At 31.0% G+C, this 19638-nt stretch overlaps 1 protein-coding gene and 1 long non-coding RNA gene across 7 annotated transcripts in view; one reads left to right on the top strand and one right to left on the bottom strand.

The window, feature by feature from the left end:
- LOC145320005 (proton channel OtopLc-like) overlaps positions 1-19638 on the bottom strand; it is a 118792-nt gene that overhangs the window by 63164 nt on the left and 35990 nt on the right. For 4 of the 6 annotated variants that reach the window (XR_013880102.1, XM_080162437.1, XM_080162438.1 and 1 more), the window contains exons 9-13: positions 10399-10517; positions 9602-9686; positions 4852-4897; positions 3403-3461; positions 3009-3047 (exon numbers count right to left, since the gene is read on the bottom strand). Coding sequence is in view for 5 of the 6 variants with exons in the window: in XM_080162437.1 (XP_080018563.1) it covers positions 3009-3047; positions 3403-3461; positions 4852-4897; positions 9602-9686; positions 10399-10517 (348 nt within the window). In the remaining variant the exon portion in view is untranslated. The remainder of the gene's footprint in view (positions 1-3008; positions 3048-3402; positions 3462-4851; positions 4898-9601; positions 9687-10398; positions 10518-19638) is intronic. The other 2 variants (XM_080162439.1, XM_080162441.1) reach the window with 1 other exon arrangement.
- On the top strand, positions 737-2497 carry LOC145319426 (uncharacterized). The gene is made up of 2 exons (XR_013879841.1): positions 737-1412; positions 1953-2497. It is a non-coding gene; the product is annotated as an uncharacterized LOC145319426 (long non-coding RNA).

Below are 19638 nucleotides of genomic sequence, written 5' to 3' on the forward strand. Positions count from 1 at the left end.
CTGACAGACAATTTGGCTTTAGGAAATCTATTAGCACAGTACACAACCTACTGAACTTGAGTAACCTCATTGCCAACACTCAAGCAGAGAGCAAGGTCTGTGGTGCTGTGTTAATAGATATAAAAAAGTGTTTTGACACTATTGACCGAAATATTTTGTTTAGCAAATTAAGCCACTATGGAATTAGGGGACAAGTTTTAGAGCTAATAAAAAGCTACTTTAATGGCAGAAAACAGTACATTTACTTTAAAGGAAAAATAAGTTCATTACGTGATATTGTCTTAGGAATCCTCCAGGGATCAGTTCTTGGTCCGTTATTATTTTTAATCTTTGTAAATGATATTGAAAATGCCATTGCAAATGCTATTTTCAATCTATTTGCAGATGACTCTTTGACTTTTCTTGCTCGTGAGAACCTGACAGAACTTATTGATGGACTACAAACAACCTTACCTCACATTGTCCAGTGGTACTCAGCAAATCGCCTTATTATAAATGCAAAAAAGACTAAAATATTAATCTTCACCACACCACGACAAAATTTCTCTCCTGATGAATTGCAATTAAAATTTTCTTTTCCTGTCTATATAAACACCAATGATTTTAATCAAAATGACCCAAATAAAATAACAAAACTTTCTCTTGTAAGTAATGACAATCAAAACAAGAACGATAAACATGCTCGTCACCTTGGAGTAGAGCTTGATGAAAAAATGTCCTATCGTTTCCACTTTGACAACCTTCACCAAAGATTGCAGCGCGCTTGTTTTTCATTAAGAATAATGAAAAATATTCTTGATCGTAGGCATTTAAAGATTTTATACAATGCTTACTGCAAATCCCTCATGGATTATAGCATCATTCTTTTCACTGGTGTTAATAAAGAAACCCTCCATCCCATAAAAATAATTCAAAAAAATTGCATTAGAATAATAGCTAAATCGAAAAATAACAGGGAACATACTAAACCCTTATTTAAACAATATCAAATTCTTCCTTATAGTGAACTAATGAAATTCAACATATGCAAATTTATGCATAAATTTAAAAATAACTTAACACCTCGTATATTTGATGATTGCTGGCAATTTAATTATGATATACATGGATACCCCACACGTAATAATAACAATTTTGCTACAAGAACAAATTCAAATTCATTTATTATGAACACTCCACTTTTCCGCTTCCCACGTATCTTTAATGAATTACCAGCAAACATAAAAAACATTCAAAATGAAAAAATATTCCATAAAAAACTATTTAATCATTTGTTAAACAATATTGAATAAATTACCCTCTTTTCTTAATTTATTTTAACTAATGAATATTTTCTGTAATTTAGGTGTAATTCGGAATACTGCAGACAATCCATGTAGAACATAACTTGCGAGCAATATAATCCCCAAGTTGTAAGTCAAAAATATCCATACATTTATTTTTTACCCTACTCCACAGACCCCTTTAATCCCCCCCCCCCTCTATATATGTTTTATGTAAACTTGCAAAATATCTCTCTTTCTTTAAGGAGATTTTTGTTTATTTTACATGAAAAGACTTATTTTTATTTTACATTCCTAGTTTTATCTTTATTTTATCATTGTAGTCTTAATAAAGACCAAACACACTCCACAAATAACCCACTTCCATTTTCTGTTCATTCACTCTCACTTTCTGCGTACTCTACACAGCGTATATATGTACGCAATAAATTGCGTATCTAAACCTACGCAATTATTATTTTTTCTTACGCTAATATATAAATATACTTTACTTTTTTTTTAATTTTTATTTTATTTTATCTTAACTTCAGTATATTAACTTTTTTCTCAACTAAGCTCTACACAGTTCAAAATTAATGATATCCTCACATCTGTTAGGACTGCCTCAAAGATATCTAAAAAAATTCTCTCCTTGTCCCCTATGGGACAAGTTAACTATTGTATTTTTAGTCACCTGAACATTGAGGTTGGGAGAGCAGGGTAAATAGCACACTGACGTACCTGAACCACCTGAAACAACCTGACGCACCCTGACGCAACCGGAGGCATTTTGACGGCTTACACACCCCCCGACTGATAGCGAAACGAAGTTGAAGTACACACACACACACACACCCCGCCGCCGAACAGCGGCCATACCCATGGACAGCCAAGCCCCCATTGGAACCCCAGAAGGGTCCTGCACGCCCGCAGGACCTCTAAGAGCCGACCAGTTTTTGGCTAAGGAGGAACCAGAAAGAATGGGTCAAGTGTAACTGTCCAGCAGCTGCAGCCTACATTGATTTATTATTATAATTTTTAATAAACATATTTGTTGCTAACTCGCTGTACTGGCACCAGCAGCGAGTTAGCGCCCCTAGCTTAAAATTTTGTAATTAATAAGGTTATTATTAAGGCCATTAATGTAATGTATGTTGGTGCAAATGGTCATGTAGGCCTGCAAGCTGCCGTGCAAGAGGCGCGCAGTTGCACAGGATTAAATATCATATCATATATATCAAATTCTTTATTGACATCAACAAATGTTTTGTAAAAATTACTAAAAGTTTCTTGACAGCATCGAATGCTTTCATAACATCATAAAATGTATTATTAACATCATAAAATACTTTAAATTCGTCATTTGTTTTGTAAACCTCATCAAATGCCTTTTTGACATTATCAAATGCATTGTTAAAATCATCAAATATTTTGTTCAAATTACTTTTATATTGACAGCATCAAATGTTTTGTTGACATCATGATTTAATGCCTTGAAATTCTGCGTTACAATCTTCAAATACTCTAAATGCATGTCAAGTCAAATATAGTTGAGCAAAATATCATTACTGCTGCAAGTTTCTTTAATCATTTTCCCTCATGAAATTGTAATCATTTCAGGAAATTGTAAGTTTGTCCAGGGTAGGTAACAGAAAATCAACACAGAAAAAAACATGGAGTTTAGTAAATTGTGACACTGTTTATTTGAAAAGAAATAACTAATAGAGAATCAATTAAATTAATTACCTTGGGTTACTTTCCATCAAGTTGGTTATTACATCACTCCTGAGAGATTTAATGTATTATATTTTCAAGTTGGAGCATGAAACTACGCCTCAATATGTAGAAACTTAATTTATGTTTGATTTTGTATTCTTATCCTATTCAATTGTATGTAAGTGTGTGCACTGCATATCCCGAAAACAGCTGGACTTATTGTTCCACGCTTTTATGGAAAAATTAATACTTGTCCAGGGATGGTTTAAGGCTATTTATCAGAGAAAGAAGAAAAGAAATGCCCATCAGCGATAAGAAAAATCGTGAAAACAAAAATAATATGCGGGAGGACTTCCCACTATAGTGTAGGGGTCAGGCACATTTCTTCCAAAAATCATTAAGAAATTTCATTTAAAAGTGGTACCTTGTATTTTGATTAGAATTGTTGTCTGAATCCTGTACAGTACTATCCTCACTACGTCCCTAATAACAAAAACAAAAACAATTATCTCCGGACCAACTGACACGATAGACTTCAGGGATCTTAAGGGATAAGCCAATGGAGATGAATTAATATAAAATATACATCCCCGATGATGATAAACAAGTTTACTCCAGATTAAAGTTATAGTTTGAAAAGATTGACACTATCAGTTGGGAACCAACAATCAAAACTCAATATTACCCATAGATTTTGATCTAACTAAGAAAATAAAACTTTGGTTGCAAGTGAAATTTAGAGTCTAATGTCCCCTCCCTTACTGGATAGACTCATTCTAAAGGAGGAATTTATAGCATCGTACTAAAGATATTTGTCCGCGGTTAACAAAAAAGTGATTTCATTTATATTACTTGTGGACAATTGCAATTGAAACTATTAGGGTTCGAAACCGTTTTGGAATAGTTATTTATCGCATCTTCGTATTATAGACACATTTTCGAGGATATAAAAAATTGTAAGTTTAAAATCCGAAGGCATGGGATAACAAAACAAGTATTAATTGTATAATTTGAATTTTTATATTTGTGGCAAATTGTCTAAAATACGATGCTATGCATAATTTCAGTTTGTAAAAATATTACAAAGCAGAAAATATATGTTACATTTCTCTGTACTTTTTAATAGAAATACTATACTTTTTCATTTTCTAAAGATTTAAAAACATTTCATAAAATAAACCTTTTATATAACTAAGATTACAACCTATTTTTCGAAAATGTTTTACTTTTTTTATTTGTTATAAAACTTTAAAGAGCTTAAAACATTTTTTTTTCAGTTTTATAAATATGCTCTAAAAAACCTATAAGAATAATTTTAGCAGCAAAGCTACGCTATGAATATACAATTACTAGGAGAAAAAGGTGAAATGTGAATTGCTCGGTAGTTTTAAAATTTTTTTTTGTGAATTTCTTAGGGCGACATGTTTCTTATCCGGCTGAAGTATGAAATAGTCTCCTATTTTTGTAAAGAATCTCATTAATACTACGCAACTATTCTATATGTCAATTTGTCCACTAACAAAAATTTTTGGAATTATGATTTCTACGGCAGTATGTAATTAAATTGGTGGCTATATGATTGATGAGCAACTGAACAGCTTTTACAAGAAATGAAATTATTTCGGGAAAAATCATGAAACCTATACGTGATTTTTAGCTGTCGTTGGGGGTCAACACATTATAGAATTGGCAAGCTGCCCCCAAATATTATCTTAGATTTATTTCACTTGTTGGTTAAAACTTATTCCTGGCAACTATATACTTTATTTCTTTATCCGCCGTCTCCATTACTTTTTTTCGTTTTTTTCAATTTAATTGTTTTTATTTCGCTACTTATGGATTATATAATCCTTTTTTGTTTCATCTTTTTTACCTTTAGAAAAGATTTTCTTCTCATAGCGGTCACAACTCTTCGTGTTCTATAAATTATATAATAATCTAATTATTTCAAAGTACTTTACTTCAAATCGCCACCTATATTTTGAAGAAAGAAAAAAATAAGGACTGGGATATTAGTTTTCTTGGTGTTAGGATATGTTAGGTTTTGTTATTTGGTACAGGGTATAACTGCAGAAAAGCCATTTGAAATTTTGACAAGCACATTATCTAAACCCAGCACCTCAACGAAATGATAACGATTGAATCCAAAAATGAAGTTCTGGGTCCATTTTTTCAGCTTTATGTAAATTTCGATATTTTTACTTCCCCCCTTATGAAGGTCAAATTTTTATTGCTTCAGAACTATGGCTGTACAGTGCTTCCAGAAAAGGTCTCGAGTAGTAGAATCAGGAATCAAAGTCCGTTTAATAAATATCTCGCTCCTAGTCTTGAGAAAATCCCAAAAACCTCTAATAATGTTGATTTTTTCACTTATTTTTCAGGTTGGGGGAAAGATATTTTTTTTTACAGACTTTAGTTCCTGATTCTACTCCTCAAGATCTTTTATGGGAGCACCATGAAGCCATAGTTCAGATACAATAAAATTTTGACATCCATAAGGGGGGAAGTAAAAAGATCGAAACTTACTAAAGCTGAACTTTTAGTTAAAAACATTTTGAATGGTACCAGTGCAGTGGTTTTGTAATAAGTAATGACACGATTTACAATAGTGTGCTAAAAAAATCTTTTTGGGACACCCTAATGTATAGCCATCGCAGGGTTAGGGCCCCCAGCAAGGGGTGGGCATAAATATGGCTATGATTTTCATTACGTTTCTACGAGCAAGTTCGATAAAACTAATAGAGAGTGTTTTTCATTGTAATTGTAGATAATACTTTCCAGTATTAAGTAGAATGATAATACAAATATTCCCATAGGCTTTTTTTAACAGTTATTGGGATTTAGTTGATGACGAAAAGTTTTTTCTAGTATGACTTCGAATCCGATTAATTTCAGCTGGATTAGAACCGGTTCAAGGCCATACTGATAAATAATGTGTCGCATTAGATAACAGAAAACTTTAAAAAAAAATATGAATAAACTCTGAAGGTAGATCTAGCCCACAAGGAGGCACTTGCGTTATTGGGTTCTATAACCATTATTTGCCTCATGTGAACCAAACCAACCACAAAAATGTTTTATCTAAAAATATGTTTATTTTTAATTTTATTTTAACTGTACGTTTGACATTCCCTATACGTTTCTCGAATAGCTAAAAACCTACAGTTGACAAGTTTAAAGCTTCTCTAAAAAAAGAGAAAAAAGAGGTTGAATTGTTAGAAATATCGGCGTGTTTCCGTATATTACAAAGTTGGGCACTGAATCTCCCCCCAACCCCTTATTTTTAAAATAAATTGAAAATAACTGCTGAAGATTATTACTTAAGGTTAGGTTATAATAGCGGCATCAGAGTTAGGGCATTGTAAGTTAGAGCCTTAATTAAAGATCTAACCCCCATCCCATGTTTTCAATTTTTATCAAAAATAAAGGGGTGGGGGGTCAGTGCTCAATGAGTACTTTGTGGGAAAACACTGGCATAACTTACAAAACATAGACAGATTGATGTATATTTTATTATTTTTCTATAAACCATGTCCCCATATGGTATATCTATCCAAAATATAACCATAAAATAAAATGATAAACAATTCTAGAAACCTATTGATATTGTGTAGAAAGTGTTCAATCACTGCCGTACAAAACACAGTTTAATATGACCGCAGAAATCAAATCAACCAATTGTCTATTTCTAGAAGCCAAAAAATTGCAAATGATTACAAATTTCCAACTAGGGTATCTGTGAGTGAGGTTGATGAGAGGGCAAAAAATAGCCCAAAACTAACCCTGGGCTCATGTTAAGGATCCTTGAATATAAGTGATTGTCAATTTTTTTATTTCTGTTTTTAAGAAAAGAATACTGAGTTTTACTAAGAGATATGATAAAAAAATGGAATAATGATTTTGGCAGAAATATAAAATTTATGTATCGATATGTTACGGCAATGAGGGCACATCTATGAAGTATTATAATTCTTGGAAAATATCACAAATATTCGTATTATCCCTTCAGTTGTCAGTGGACCATTTTACACCCCCCACCCCCGTACCACCAATAGGGAGGGAGGGGAGGATCATAGGGACAAGGATAAATCAAAATGGTTGTCAAATGTCAAATGTTTAGCTTCTGTATGTATAGAATTTAAGTGAAATTAAAACTTAACCCCTTCCACAAATAAAATAGAAAATCTGGAGGGAGGTCGTTTACTGATACTCCAACTAAGAACTAACGGAGTATCTTATATTTTAGAGGTTTTGCTTCTAACATAACGCTGTATTGTAAAGAATATAAAGTAGGGGGATTAGAAAAGGACTTTCTTGCAATTTTGGGAATTTATCCTATTTTCTATAATCTTAGGAATGTTCCAGTTTTGAAGATTTATTGAAAATACCAGAAGAGATAAAAACAGGTTTCATAATATCCATAGGAAAAACAAAAAAATATAAATATCCATTAAAGATTTTTTACATTCACAAACAGCTTTTTACCCTAGATGATGATATAAACAAGGATAACAACATAAATAAAACGAAGCTCTGAAATAGAAGGACAAACGAACATTAACACTCGAAGAGTGTCAGAACTGAATAAACTGAATATTAATGCATATGTCTATACAAAATAATAAGTAAAGAAGGTGTATCAACTTTTTTTTATAGCTAGCCGGTTCTTTTAGTAAGTAGTAGATGTAAAATTTTTCATAGAATTCAGATATGCAATGGGTTTTTTTGTAGACCTCTTATTTTTTAAGTAATTTAAGTTTAAAAAAAAAAATTAAGTCGATTTTAAGGTACTAAAATGCAACAAAAAAAAGAAAGAAAATGGCCATTATGAACAAAAATAGTAAGATCTTTAATTTGACACCTTACTTTTTCAATTCTGTCAGGTAATTATTGAAAAAATCGATTTTTTTAAACCCACGAGAATAAAAACTTTGAACTTAATTTTATTATTTCACAAATAAAAAAATATGGGTTCATATATACCTTTAGAATCAGAAAAATATTACGAATTCATTGTAAGCAAAATAGAAAAAAAAAGTTTACAATATAGTATATAAACTACAATAAAAGGAATTATATGAAAATATCATATTATATTGTACAGGCAACGTCTTAATTCTTGAATTGAGTATAAAAATGGGAAGGGGGTAAAGAGGGGGTAAAGAGGGGGTAAAAAAGGGAAGACGATAGTGTTGCCTGAACAAAAAATACAATTGGCCATTTGTTTAATTTTTTATTTTTTACTTTTTTTCAATTTTGCTTACAATGGATTCGTAATATTTTTCTGATTCTAAAGGTATATATGAACCCATGTTTTTTATGTCTGTTTGAGAAAATATTTAGGTCTAAAGTTTTTATTAAACCGAGGTAAAAAAAATAGATTTTTTCAATAATTACTCAACAGAATTTTAAAAGTAAGGTGTCAAATTAAAGATCTTACTATTTTTGTTCTACTGGCCATTTTCTTCTTTTATTTTGTTGCGTTTTAGTACCTTAAAACCGACTTAATTATTTTTTTAAAAAACTTAAATTACTTAAAAAATAAGAGGTCTACAAAAAAACGATTGCATATCTGAATTCTATGAAAAATTTTACATCTACTACTTACTAAAAGAACCGGCTAGCTATAAAAAACAAAAAAGTTGATACACCTTCTTTGTTGCAAAACTGATTCAATACATGTTACTGCTTAAGGACATACTGACGTTTTTAGGACTTGATTATAGAGATGCTTGTTGTAATAGGAATCATTATTCACAAAATCAGATGAATAAGATAACATTAAAAAATTTGTTGTCAAAAAAAGCAAAAAATCAGTTTGTTTTAAATGGACGTACGGAATTTCTTGTAAAGATTATAGAGTTGCTGCGCTTTCTAAGTCGTACCTAACTAATATAGGAATCAGAATGCAAAATTTGAAATCGATATGACAATTCTAACCTGTCTAAATTAACGAAAAGAGCTAACTGTAACGGACGGACGTACGGACCGACCCTAATTTTAGATAAGCTTCGCTTTTAAAAACAGTAAACGATTCTTCTTTCAAAAAATAGTGACAAAATTTTTGAAAATATAATTTCTTCTTTTATTGAAGCTTCATCTAACGCATGGAGTTATATGCGGTTTCAAAATTCGAATTACATGCTGAAGCGAATTATATATGTATGTTACAGGGGTAAAAATAACAAGTTGTTCCTAAAGATTCGAAGTAATTTAAAACAAATAAATGCATGAATTTATGATATTGGTATAAATGAGTGAGTTGGTTAGATAGAAGTAAGTTTCAGGTCAGTTGAATTTGAGTTGCCGAATGTTTACACAGTTTCCTCGGTGTTTCCTTAGCCTATATCAATATTTACTACTAGCTAAAAACTTCAAACTTCCAAAAAAAATAAAAAATTTTAAAAATCATTATACATTCAAAATTCAAATTTTTCAAATTTAGATTATTTTATGTTTGAAGCTTTTTTAGCTAGTAGTAAATATTGAGATAGGATGAGGAAACACCGAGGAAACTGTGTACACATTCGGCAACTCAAATTCAGCTGACCAAGTTTCATAATTGACTGACGAACGGACAGAAAATAGTTGTATAGTGTCAGCGCTCCTACTCCAAAACTTACTTGGATTGTAGTTTGTCAATATAGTTGAATAGAAGGAACACTAGACTACCCAGAAAAAGATACACATAGAACATCTCGAAAAATCCTGAAATTAAAAGATTAAAAAATAAAATATAATTCAGGGAACGACAGCAGCCGCCAGCCAGCTGCTTTCAGGTCTTTCTTAGAGTTGGATTGAAATTCTATAATTGTTATTTATCGCATCGTTTTATGGAAAGTTTAAATGATCTTATTATTAATATGAATTTGTCTGTAATGCGATACATGATTTTTCAGGATGGTTGAGAACCGGTTCTAATCCAGAATCGGATGTTTTCGGAGCTATACTGGCAAAGAATTAACTATGTAGACAGATGATTTTATCTCTTATACGTCGACTTACTGACCTTAACCTACTTGGCCGAATTTAGAATTGGTACTTGATATTAGATTTAAAATGTTTTTTTCTTCAATATATTAATATAATAGCAGCTTCGTCCCTTAAGGGCGAGAGGGGGGGGGGAAGTCAACCCCCCACTCTCAATTATAGTTTAAAAAAGAAATATTTTTAACAAATAATTCGGGGAGGGGTCATTGGTTTCTATGTGAGATTCCTCTTGGGAGGGTGACGATACCCTCCCCGAAAATAGTTGTAAACCTTCCCCATGACCTATGAGAGGCTACCCTGTAAAGGAGAACCATATCAGTTCAGTGGTTATCGAGATCCTTCGATACACACACACATACAGAGATCATTTAAATTTATTTTTAAGGTTTGCTTCAAATTTAAATAATCGTCCTTGTTAAACTCTGCTTACCTTCTGAAATATGTGTTGATATGACCTCGGCCAGGGGCAGGGCGAGACCAAGGATCACAAGAACATTCGCGTACAGGGCCGTCACAGCTTTCTGCAGAGCGTCACTGCAATACAGGTACCTTAGGTTAATACGGTCACAAAAATTGTCAGGATAATTTATTTCTACCTTTTAAAAAAGTCAACTTACTCTACATGCCACTAATATATTAGGTCAGTCTTTCAGTAATGCCCTGTGTTCTCTCTATAAATCTATCGCCAGAGAACTAGCCATTTAAATTCATAAAAGTATCGGAAGTTTTGAGCCAAAGAATAAAATTTGGGGGGTCATAAAAACTTTGGGTACCAGTGTAATTTACCGACAATACCCAAAGCAATTTGTTATAGTATTTACATAATAAAACGTATAAAATACATGTAAAATACATACAGTTTTAAAATATTCTATTCATATTATTAGATAATATACAACGTAAATGACGAGTTATATGACGTTATATTATAAATAAAATGTATATACATATTAATAATTGGATCTCTAAAAGCCAAAAGTAATTTTAGGGAAGTCGCCCCCACTCCACGCCCCCTCAAACAAGCTTAAAACAAAGGCAAGCCGAGTGTAATCCTCAGTGAAATCATCATATTATAAATTTAAAATTCAGCAGAATGTCTAAACCTGTTCCCCGGCAGACAATCCAGGTTTTAAAAACAAATTTTGTCACACGAGATCTTTAAACATCCATACAGACAAAAATCTAGATACATTCATGTATGTTTATAACTTTATTTATGTTTTGTTTAAATACCAAAAAGCTTTAATACAATTAAGCTATTGAATGTATTTGATCTTGTTTTACGAAAACTGTTTGAAAATCAATGTTTCTATGGAATTGTTATTGACACATTTGATTCCGAAACCTATTACAAAATTTCTATAAAAAAAATTATGGAATTTTGATGCACGAAGCTAAGTACAATTTATTTTAAACACAAAAAAAATGTAGGATGTACAAACATGTATGTATAGGTTTTAATAATTGTACCATTTTGAAAGTTTTCATCTCCCGTCAAAAGGTAGTTTCCCTCAAAGTGCCTAGTCGAGCAGGGAACACTCTCCCCTCCTCTTATTTTAAAATAAATCATTAAAAAAGGGTGAGTGTTAGTTTTAAGGTTAGGGTAGGTTAGGTTTCGTAATCGCAGAAATAATAATAGGCCCTGCAGGGTTAGCTCCCACCAGTAGGATTTAGCCCTCTCTTTACTAAATTCATTTCAAAACCACTTTGAGTAAAAAGCCCAACATAATGTTTAAATAGTTTCAATTCCTCTGTTAGTTTTGAACAAAAACCTGACAAAATTTGTTAATCACTACACCATTTGCAAATCATTATGGTTAATTAGGCAACGCCAAAAGGTTAGATGTCATACAGGTGGACAGTGTACAATGAAGATTAAATTTAAATTCACGATATTTAAACACTCACCAAGGCAGAATTTGAAACATATAGTTTGAGAGGAAACTCAATTTATTGTCCCTAATCCTATCCTTGTATGCTCATAGCTACATATCATGCTAAATTGATCTCGACAAACTAATAAATAAAAATCTTTCCAATGTTGCAGCCAAGACTATAAAAATTGTGGTAATTTTATAATTTTCATGCAAAACTCTAGCCGTTGTCAAAAGCAAAAGCAAAAAATATTTGCATTTGAAAAAAAATGTTAAACAAAGAACTACAAATCCCATAGAACGACAGGAAATATTTTCTGGTAATTAAATCTATTTTTTTTCAAATTGTAAGAAAAATAGCCAAGACACACGATATTTCATTAAACAGGCACACATACATCCATCTACTTTTGCAGAAAGTCATCAACTGGTTAGTATTTTTTTGTCTTAATCTTTAAAATATTAATATACTGTATGTATTAATAGATTATATAGATGCTGTAATTTTGATACTTATAAAAAAAATTAAGCTTAAGATATACTTTTCTCAAATTTTTGACCTCCCTAAAGTGAGCCATACATGAGGTTAGAGGGCTGGATGATGGGAGCAGGGAGAATTTCTCTACACATGATCTCTTATTAATTTTGGAGCTACTCTATTATTCACTTTGATTGTCCGTTCTTCTGTCAGTCAGTTCGTAATGCTATGAGGGAAATTTGATTTTCTTGGCTAAAATTCGATTGCTGAAAAATAGTATGGTATGATGGTATGAGTATAGAGCCAAACCAATCCTTTCCTCCCTGCTAAAGTTAGATTAATAGCTTTGTCCGTATGCATGCAGGGTTAACGGCTGAATCTAATGATTTGTGTTTCCCGTATTATTTAAGAATAATCGTTTTTAAATTGTTTCAATAATTAAAGTTTTTTCTAGTTTTTTTTCTTTTCTGGTTTTAGAAAAATATTTTTCAATAACAGAGAAAAACAAAAAAAGATATTGAAATTATTTAATATTTTGTCTTGCTAAAATGTTAAGTTAATTTTTAAATATAACTTTGTTAGATCTATAATATACAAGGACAAGAAAAAAAACATTAATTTTCTCCAGTAATCACTAGTAATCAACGTGATATATTTTTACACTCCTAATAAATATTTTTAGTATTATAAAATTTAGCTTTAGTATATTAATTATAGTAGGCTAGTCTAATTCATGTATTGCCAATGATATGGATGACTGAAAATGTTAAATTTGATTTTGTAAAAATACATCAGAAAAAAATTTTCAACTTCAGTCAGATTCAACAGATGGACGGACAAAATAAAACAGACTGACGGACGGATGGACAGACAAATTCAATTATGTGTATTTTTTTCAATTTCTAAAATACCCATAAATTGTTTTTTTTAAATCACTTTCTAACATTTGAAAACCGATTTTTGAAAGCAGTGATTATCAAAGCATAGAAGAGTATGTTTTTATAAAGCTATTGTTTTAAGTATTTATGATTTGTAGAATTTTTATTCATCTTTAATGAACTGAAAATAATTTGTTCTAATAATCAATGAAAATTTTAATTACATTATACTTTCTTTTCAGTATAAAGAAAATAAATAGTATATAGACATACCTATTTGGCTGATAGGTTTAACTATGTAAAAGTATACATATCTTAAAGATAAGTAAGGATATTATATAGATAGGTATACCTTCACTACATTAATTAAATTTAAGGTTTTATAATTTTATAAAGTTTCATATTTTATGAAAATACTTTTAACGCAACAAAAGATAAACTTTGATTTAATGCCAAAGGTCTGACATAGCAGCCGTATAATTTGACATCTATAGTTATGACACGTTTACAACTGGAGCTAAAGTAATAGTTTTTTTGGGTATAGTCCTTTCCACGACATCACTCCATAAGGGGTGATTAGTCGTATTTTTAAAATGTCTTTTTATAGGTTATTTTAGGTTAGGTTAGGTTATATTGTGTTAGGTGATTGCCCCACAGGATTAGGTAATTGGCTCCGCAGGGTTAGAGCCCCCCCCCCCCCGCAGGGGCTAGAAATAGGAGAAAAGCTACTGTGAAAAATACGAAGAATCGCCCCTTATGGAGGGATGTCGTGGAAAGGACTATACCCGTTTTTTTTACGTGTAAAAAATGAACCAGCCTTTATAGCTTAATAAAAAATTACGTCATATAATACAAAATACCAAATGATAGATCAGTATATATTTTTTAATTGGCCAATTAAAATGTATACTGGCCTATGATTGGGCATTTGTATTTTTTTGGCACTATAAGCAAATTTGTTAAAAATATATTCTATAAGAGATTGTGTTCCTAGTGAGAGGGGACTAAAACCAATGTCCTCCGCCTGGCTGTGAAATACGCGGCAAGCAAATATACCATCATCTATGCACATTTATTCACATTAGATTATTTTCATCAAATTTGTCAATCATATCCTGTATAAAAAGCACCAGAATGGCTGATTGTCTGTCAGTCTAACTAAGGAGCTTGTTCACTGCTGGAATAATATAGTTCTTTGTAACAGTGAAGCTTATCATAGGTCCAGGTTTATTGCAAATCTCCACCCTCCCAAGGGAAAATCATCCTTCAAAAAAATATTTGCCCTTTCTAATTATTCTATTTAAAACTAAATTGAAAGGCCCCTAGGAGCGTAGCAGCTTGTACTTTGAAATAAATTCAAATTAACTACATATGTATATACTTTGTTAGAATTAACATAAAAGTACGAAAAGAAAAGACGTACAATGGTATTAATCTAAGTAGATGTTAGATACTTGGAAGTTTATTATTAAAATATTCTTTCTATTATTTACATTTATGAATAAATAGTTAGAGATTAGCATTAGAGAGGTATGAAGATAAAAAAAAAGATAAAGTATTAATTTTAAAGTGCCTTTAAACTTTAAAGTTAATGATCCTGTTAAGTCATTTATCTTTTCTTGAAAAGATTTGGTTTCATATTTTTTTCAAAATTGGATAGTTTTCTTAATATCTATTTAAATATCTTTTATTAGTAGAACGATTCTTAATAATTTCAAATATTTTAAAGAAATAGGTGAATTCTTGGCTTCTAAACTTTTGTAAAGATACAATTCATGATAATTAAGCATCAATTTAAAAAAAAATTTAAATGTTTATTTTTCCATTATAATAATATGTTGGTAATGAAATATTTAACATTAAATCCAACAATCTATTTGAAATAGACGTTTTAATTTTTGTTTATATCCCCATGTCTTAAGCGCAAATTTCAAAAGCTAACTTGTCTGTTCGTTTGTTAGGCAACTTTTCATACTTTTTGAGTTGTGGTATCTATAATTATTATCAGCCTTGATGATTTTTTGCATAGACGTCCAAGGGGGGAGGGGTAAAAGGGTGATTACCCCCCCCCAAAAAAAAAAATAATAAGCTTGGACGCCCCCCCAAAATTTTACCCCGGGGTTAAATTTTAGGGGGGTAAACAAAATTCACCCCCCAAAACGAATTACCCCCCCTTAAAAAATTTTTACCCCCCCCAAAAAAAAATAATAAGCTTGGACGCCCCGGTTTTCTTGATATGTTTTTAAGAATTTTATTTTCCTTTCAAGTGATGACAAAGAGCAAAAGTTACTAAAATATTAACACACACATTCCTTCCAAACTATTTTGACTAGTACATCCTGGTAAAACACAAGCAAGTTATTTCATTTTTAATGCTGTAAAATATTCTACAATTCTTTGGTTCTCCCATTCTTCCTTTACAGAGGCGTGCAGAAGAGGGTGTAGGGCAAAATTAAGAAAGGTGGATAACCTTCTTATTGCCACCCTCTACAACTGTCTACCTACCCCTAAAATATATAAATGTGGTGTCAAGGTAAAGAGTAACACCCCTTTAAATTGAAGGGGGGTGTGAAAAAAAAATTGTTCGCTTTGCACATCAATTTACTAGTCAAAGGACACTTTTTGAAAAATGTGCATAATCCACCCGGCCTACTCTAAAATAAAACTCTAGTTATAAAGTAATTAATATGTTAAGTCTCTAGAAATTTTTTTGCTAGCTTTACACATAATAATGAGGAAAATTAATAGTTCCATGAAATTAAAGTTTTGATTCCAGCACATATTCACGTATCTAAGGACAAAAATAATAGAAATTATAATTCTACCATGTAGTTTTCTAAATATTATTTACAACCAAGCACAAATACATGTAATAGTAATTAAGCTCTTACTATAAGAGAATAACAAAAGTAAAGGTTTTTTGAAAACAATTTCCATTAGGTCAATAAACTTATACATAAATGTTTTATGCTAAACCCCATGAATGCATTACAGAAGTTAAGACTTGTAAAAGGAAAGACATACATATACAGTTACAGAGTTGCTTCTATAAAGTAATCTACACTAGTATTGTAAATTCTTTACTGTTTTCATCTATTATTTTTTCCATCCAATTTTTTTTGAAAATATGATTCCTTGTCTTACTTTCAAAAAGTTTGGATTCGAGTGAAAGAAAACCAAAGTACTTTCAGAGAATGAATGTTTTAGTTGTGAATAAAGCCTTGATTTGTGCTAGTACAGGAATATAATGATACAGGTAGGTTGGTTCGGAACAGTCGGATTTCCTGCTTTATCAATCATTAATTTTTGTTTTTAAAGATTTTACGTTTAGTCATAGTAGTAACCCGAATATTTTTGAGAGATTTTGCGTATGAAAGGGGGTGCTTAAATGGCATTCTAATTTTGTGACCAAAACAAGCCTATAATTTAACTTCTAGTCGGAAAAATTTAATTTTGAAATCTCTGATATGAGAGCTGGAATATTTTTTCAATTCCCTAACATGTCATTTTAAGATGCCCATAACTGTTTTGTTAATAGAGCTAGAGGCGTCAAATTTATGGTATTGGGTCTACTTGTGGCAGTTTTCTGCAGGCCTCCTTTAAATATTTAGAAACTAAAATTATTTGTAATTCCTTTTGAATATAATCCCATCTTGTGGATCCATAGGAAGCAGAACAACATGAGGAGACAGCATCACAAAGATCTTTATCAAGACATCTACACACACAAATGCTAGTTCTAGTAACTTAGATTTTTAACAGGCAATAAGGAATTAAATATTTAATGGTAAATATTTTATGAAAAGCGTGCATCAAAACATATCAAATCATTTTTCAATTGTAGCAAAATTTATAAAAGTCATACCAGGCCATGCCTTTGTATGAACATTTATGTTTTATGATATTCTATGGTTAAAACAAAAAACAATTTTTTTTATCTTTTTGGGAAATATTCTTTTCAGTAAAATGTAATTCACAGTCGCTTTGCAGTCTCAGTGTAATCAATCATTTTATACCTAACAATAAAACTATGAGGAGAGATATTCAATAAATGTATTTTTAGTAGCGATGCTACTTTATAATATTCTCTGTTTGTCTGTCCTTCCGTTATGCTAGGGGAAAAACGTGATTTTCTCAGCTGCTTTTCAAAATAGACTGTTTATTTTTTTGTGAGGATTCTCAATGCCAATAGATATTCAGTTTTGTAATTTCATTTGTCCGTCGGTATATCTGTCCTGCTAGAAAAATTTTCCATCCCTGAATTATGTATCCTTTGCTACTTATGAATCTTGTTATCTTTGTTATATGTTTGGAACTAATAATTTTAAAAGATGTATCATGGTTTTTCTGGAATATAAAACATAATTGGCAAGGAGTTGCTGCGCTACTTATTGGCATAATTGTCCTTGTTGAAGTGTGACTAGCCTTCCTTGTCATTGTGTCTGCATGTGGTCTCGGTGCCAGCTTCTCTCTTCGTGTCAGTCATAATGTCAACATTTTCATCATTCACCACGATGTGCTCCTGGACCAAGCAAGTTGAAGGTCGTTGCAAAATAAGTTTAATTTGTAAATTTTTTTGACAAAGTGTAGACATGCACTGTGATGTAATAATCATTGTTTGTTGTTGTGAAATCATATTAAACAATTTTAATGCCTGGATGATATGTATATTATGCCTGTTGTTGTTAGATTGTATAGAAAAATTTGGATGCCCTGATGAGGAAAGATGCTCTTTCGAAAATTTGGACAATAACTATAGAAATAAAGTAGCTCAAGTTTTTTACTGGGGTTAGTAGCAACAATTTTCTACCCAAAACTTTATTTTATAGAAAATTGTCTAAAAAATGTTAAAAGTATTTTCATTTTGTTCACTTTAATCAACTGCATTGTTTATTTCAGGAATAAACAGAGTTTTGAAGTCATATTTGGGTCAGTATTAAAGTCTAAAATAAATATGTGTTGAAAAATAAATCAGAAAGAACTATTCATTTAAAGAAATGCTCTCTGGGACAAGAAAAATCATTATTTGTATTAAATTTCTTATAATAATCTAGGACTTAAAATATTTTTTTTGTGTGTGGACCACCTTTAACTTTGTATGATCAGGATTCCTGGATGTCAGAACAACTGCAGTGTCAGCCAGCAGCACACCAGAGGTTGCGAAATACTTATGGCAGGTTCTAACATACAGGGATAAAGGATTCAAGATATCGATTTACTTAATATTCGTTAAATAATATATAAATAAGCTGTAGAGAGGTAAAGGAATAAATCAATCGAAACACATTTTTAAATAAACATTTTAAAACTACAACATGCAGATTATATATTAAAATATATAATTAATAAAATAGTATATAATAAAATATGAGATAAATTTTAGGTTGTTTATTTATTCGCTCTATATAAGTAAGAATTTTAGCACTTTTGCAACTATATCTACACTCCATTTAAAAAAAAAAAAACTACAAAATATATGTCATACGATAGAACAGAAGTGAAAAGTACTTTAAATAATATGTAAAAATGTTTACAGAATCAAATTTTCAAAAAAATCAAAAGTCACTTTTTCGCTTTATCCCTATTTGAAACTTCGCGAAGTAAAATACACACACTATTACACAAACTGTTGCAATTTTCTGAAAAGATTTAATACACCATATAAACATATGTGATCAACTTTTTAAGATTTTTAAGCTATTTGTAGCGGAACTACTTCAAACCGATTAATATCCGCTGGATTAGAACCGGTTCTGAAAAATCATGTAGGGCATCATATTACAGACAATTTTCCACGGCTATTAAAATAAAAAAATGATATAATTGATTTTATAGTCTGGAACTTCAGTCCCTCGGGCAAAACAAAACTGGTTTTAATCGTATAATTTTTCATTTAAATATCAGCGGAAAGCTGTATATAATACGATGCAAAAAATTACTATTCAATTAATTTTATTGCACAATCTCGAATTTTTATTTTAATCATTGTGACTATTTTAACTGGACTACTATGTATGTTGTCATCCTTGCACTGACGTTTGAGTTCAAATTTTTTATCATTTTAATGTGAAATATTATTCATTTACATATTTCATTCAAAAATGTTTATTTAATTTAAAAAAGACTTCTTGTGAAACTTAGGAAGAAATATAAAGAAATAGATTATTCTAAATTCAATCAACATTCATTATATGTCTATCAAAAAGGTTAGAAGTATATATAGCAAGGGCTCGGTAGCCGCGCGTCTGCTGCCTGTAAACCTAAGGGAAATCAACCTTTTACAATTTCAAAAATCTGCTGGAAGTCTAAGTTTGACCCCTAATATCCCTCATTCGCGAACAACAGAACACATTGAGTTCTCTATACCAGGGAAGCTTTGTGGAGGTCCCGGGCAGGTTTTATCAGTTTTTTTCTAAATCAAAGGGACCCTTTGTTGTTCT

The sequence above is a fragment of the Acartia tonsa genome, chromosome 5 (genome assembly GCF_053477335.1).
Source record: "Acartia tonsa isolate MP-2025a chromosome 5, ASM5347733v1, whole genome shotgun sequence".
Classification (NCBI taxonomy): Eukaryota; Metazoa; Arthropoda; class Copepoda; order Calanoida; family Acartiidae; genus Acartia; species Acartia tonsa.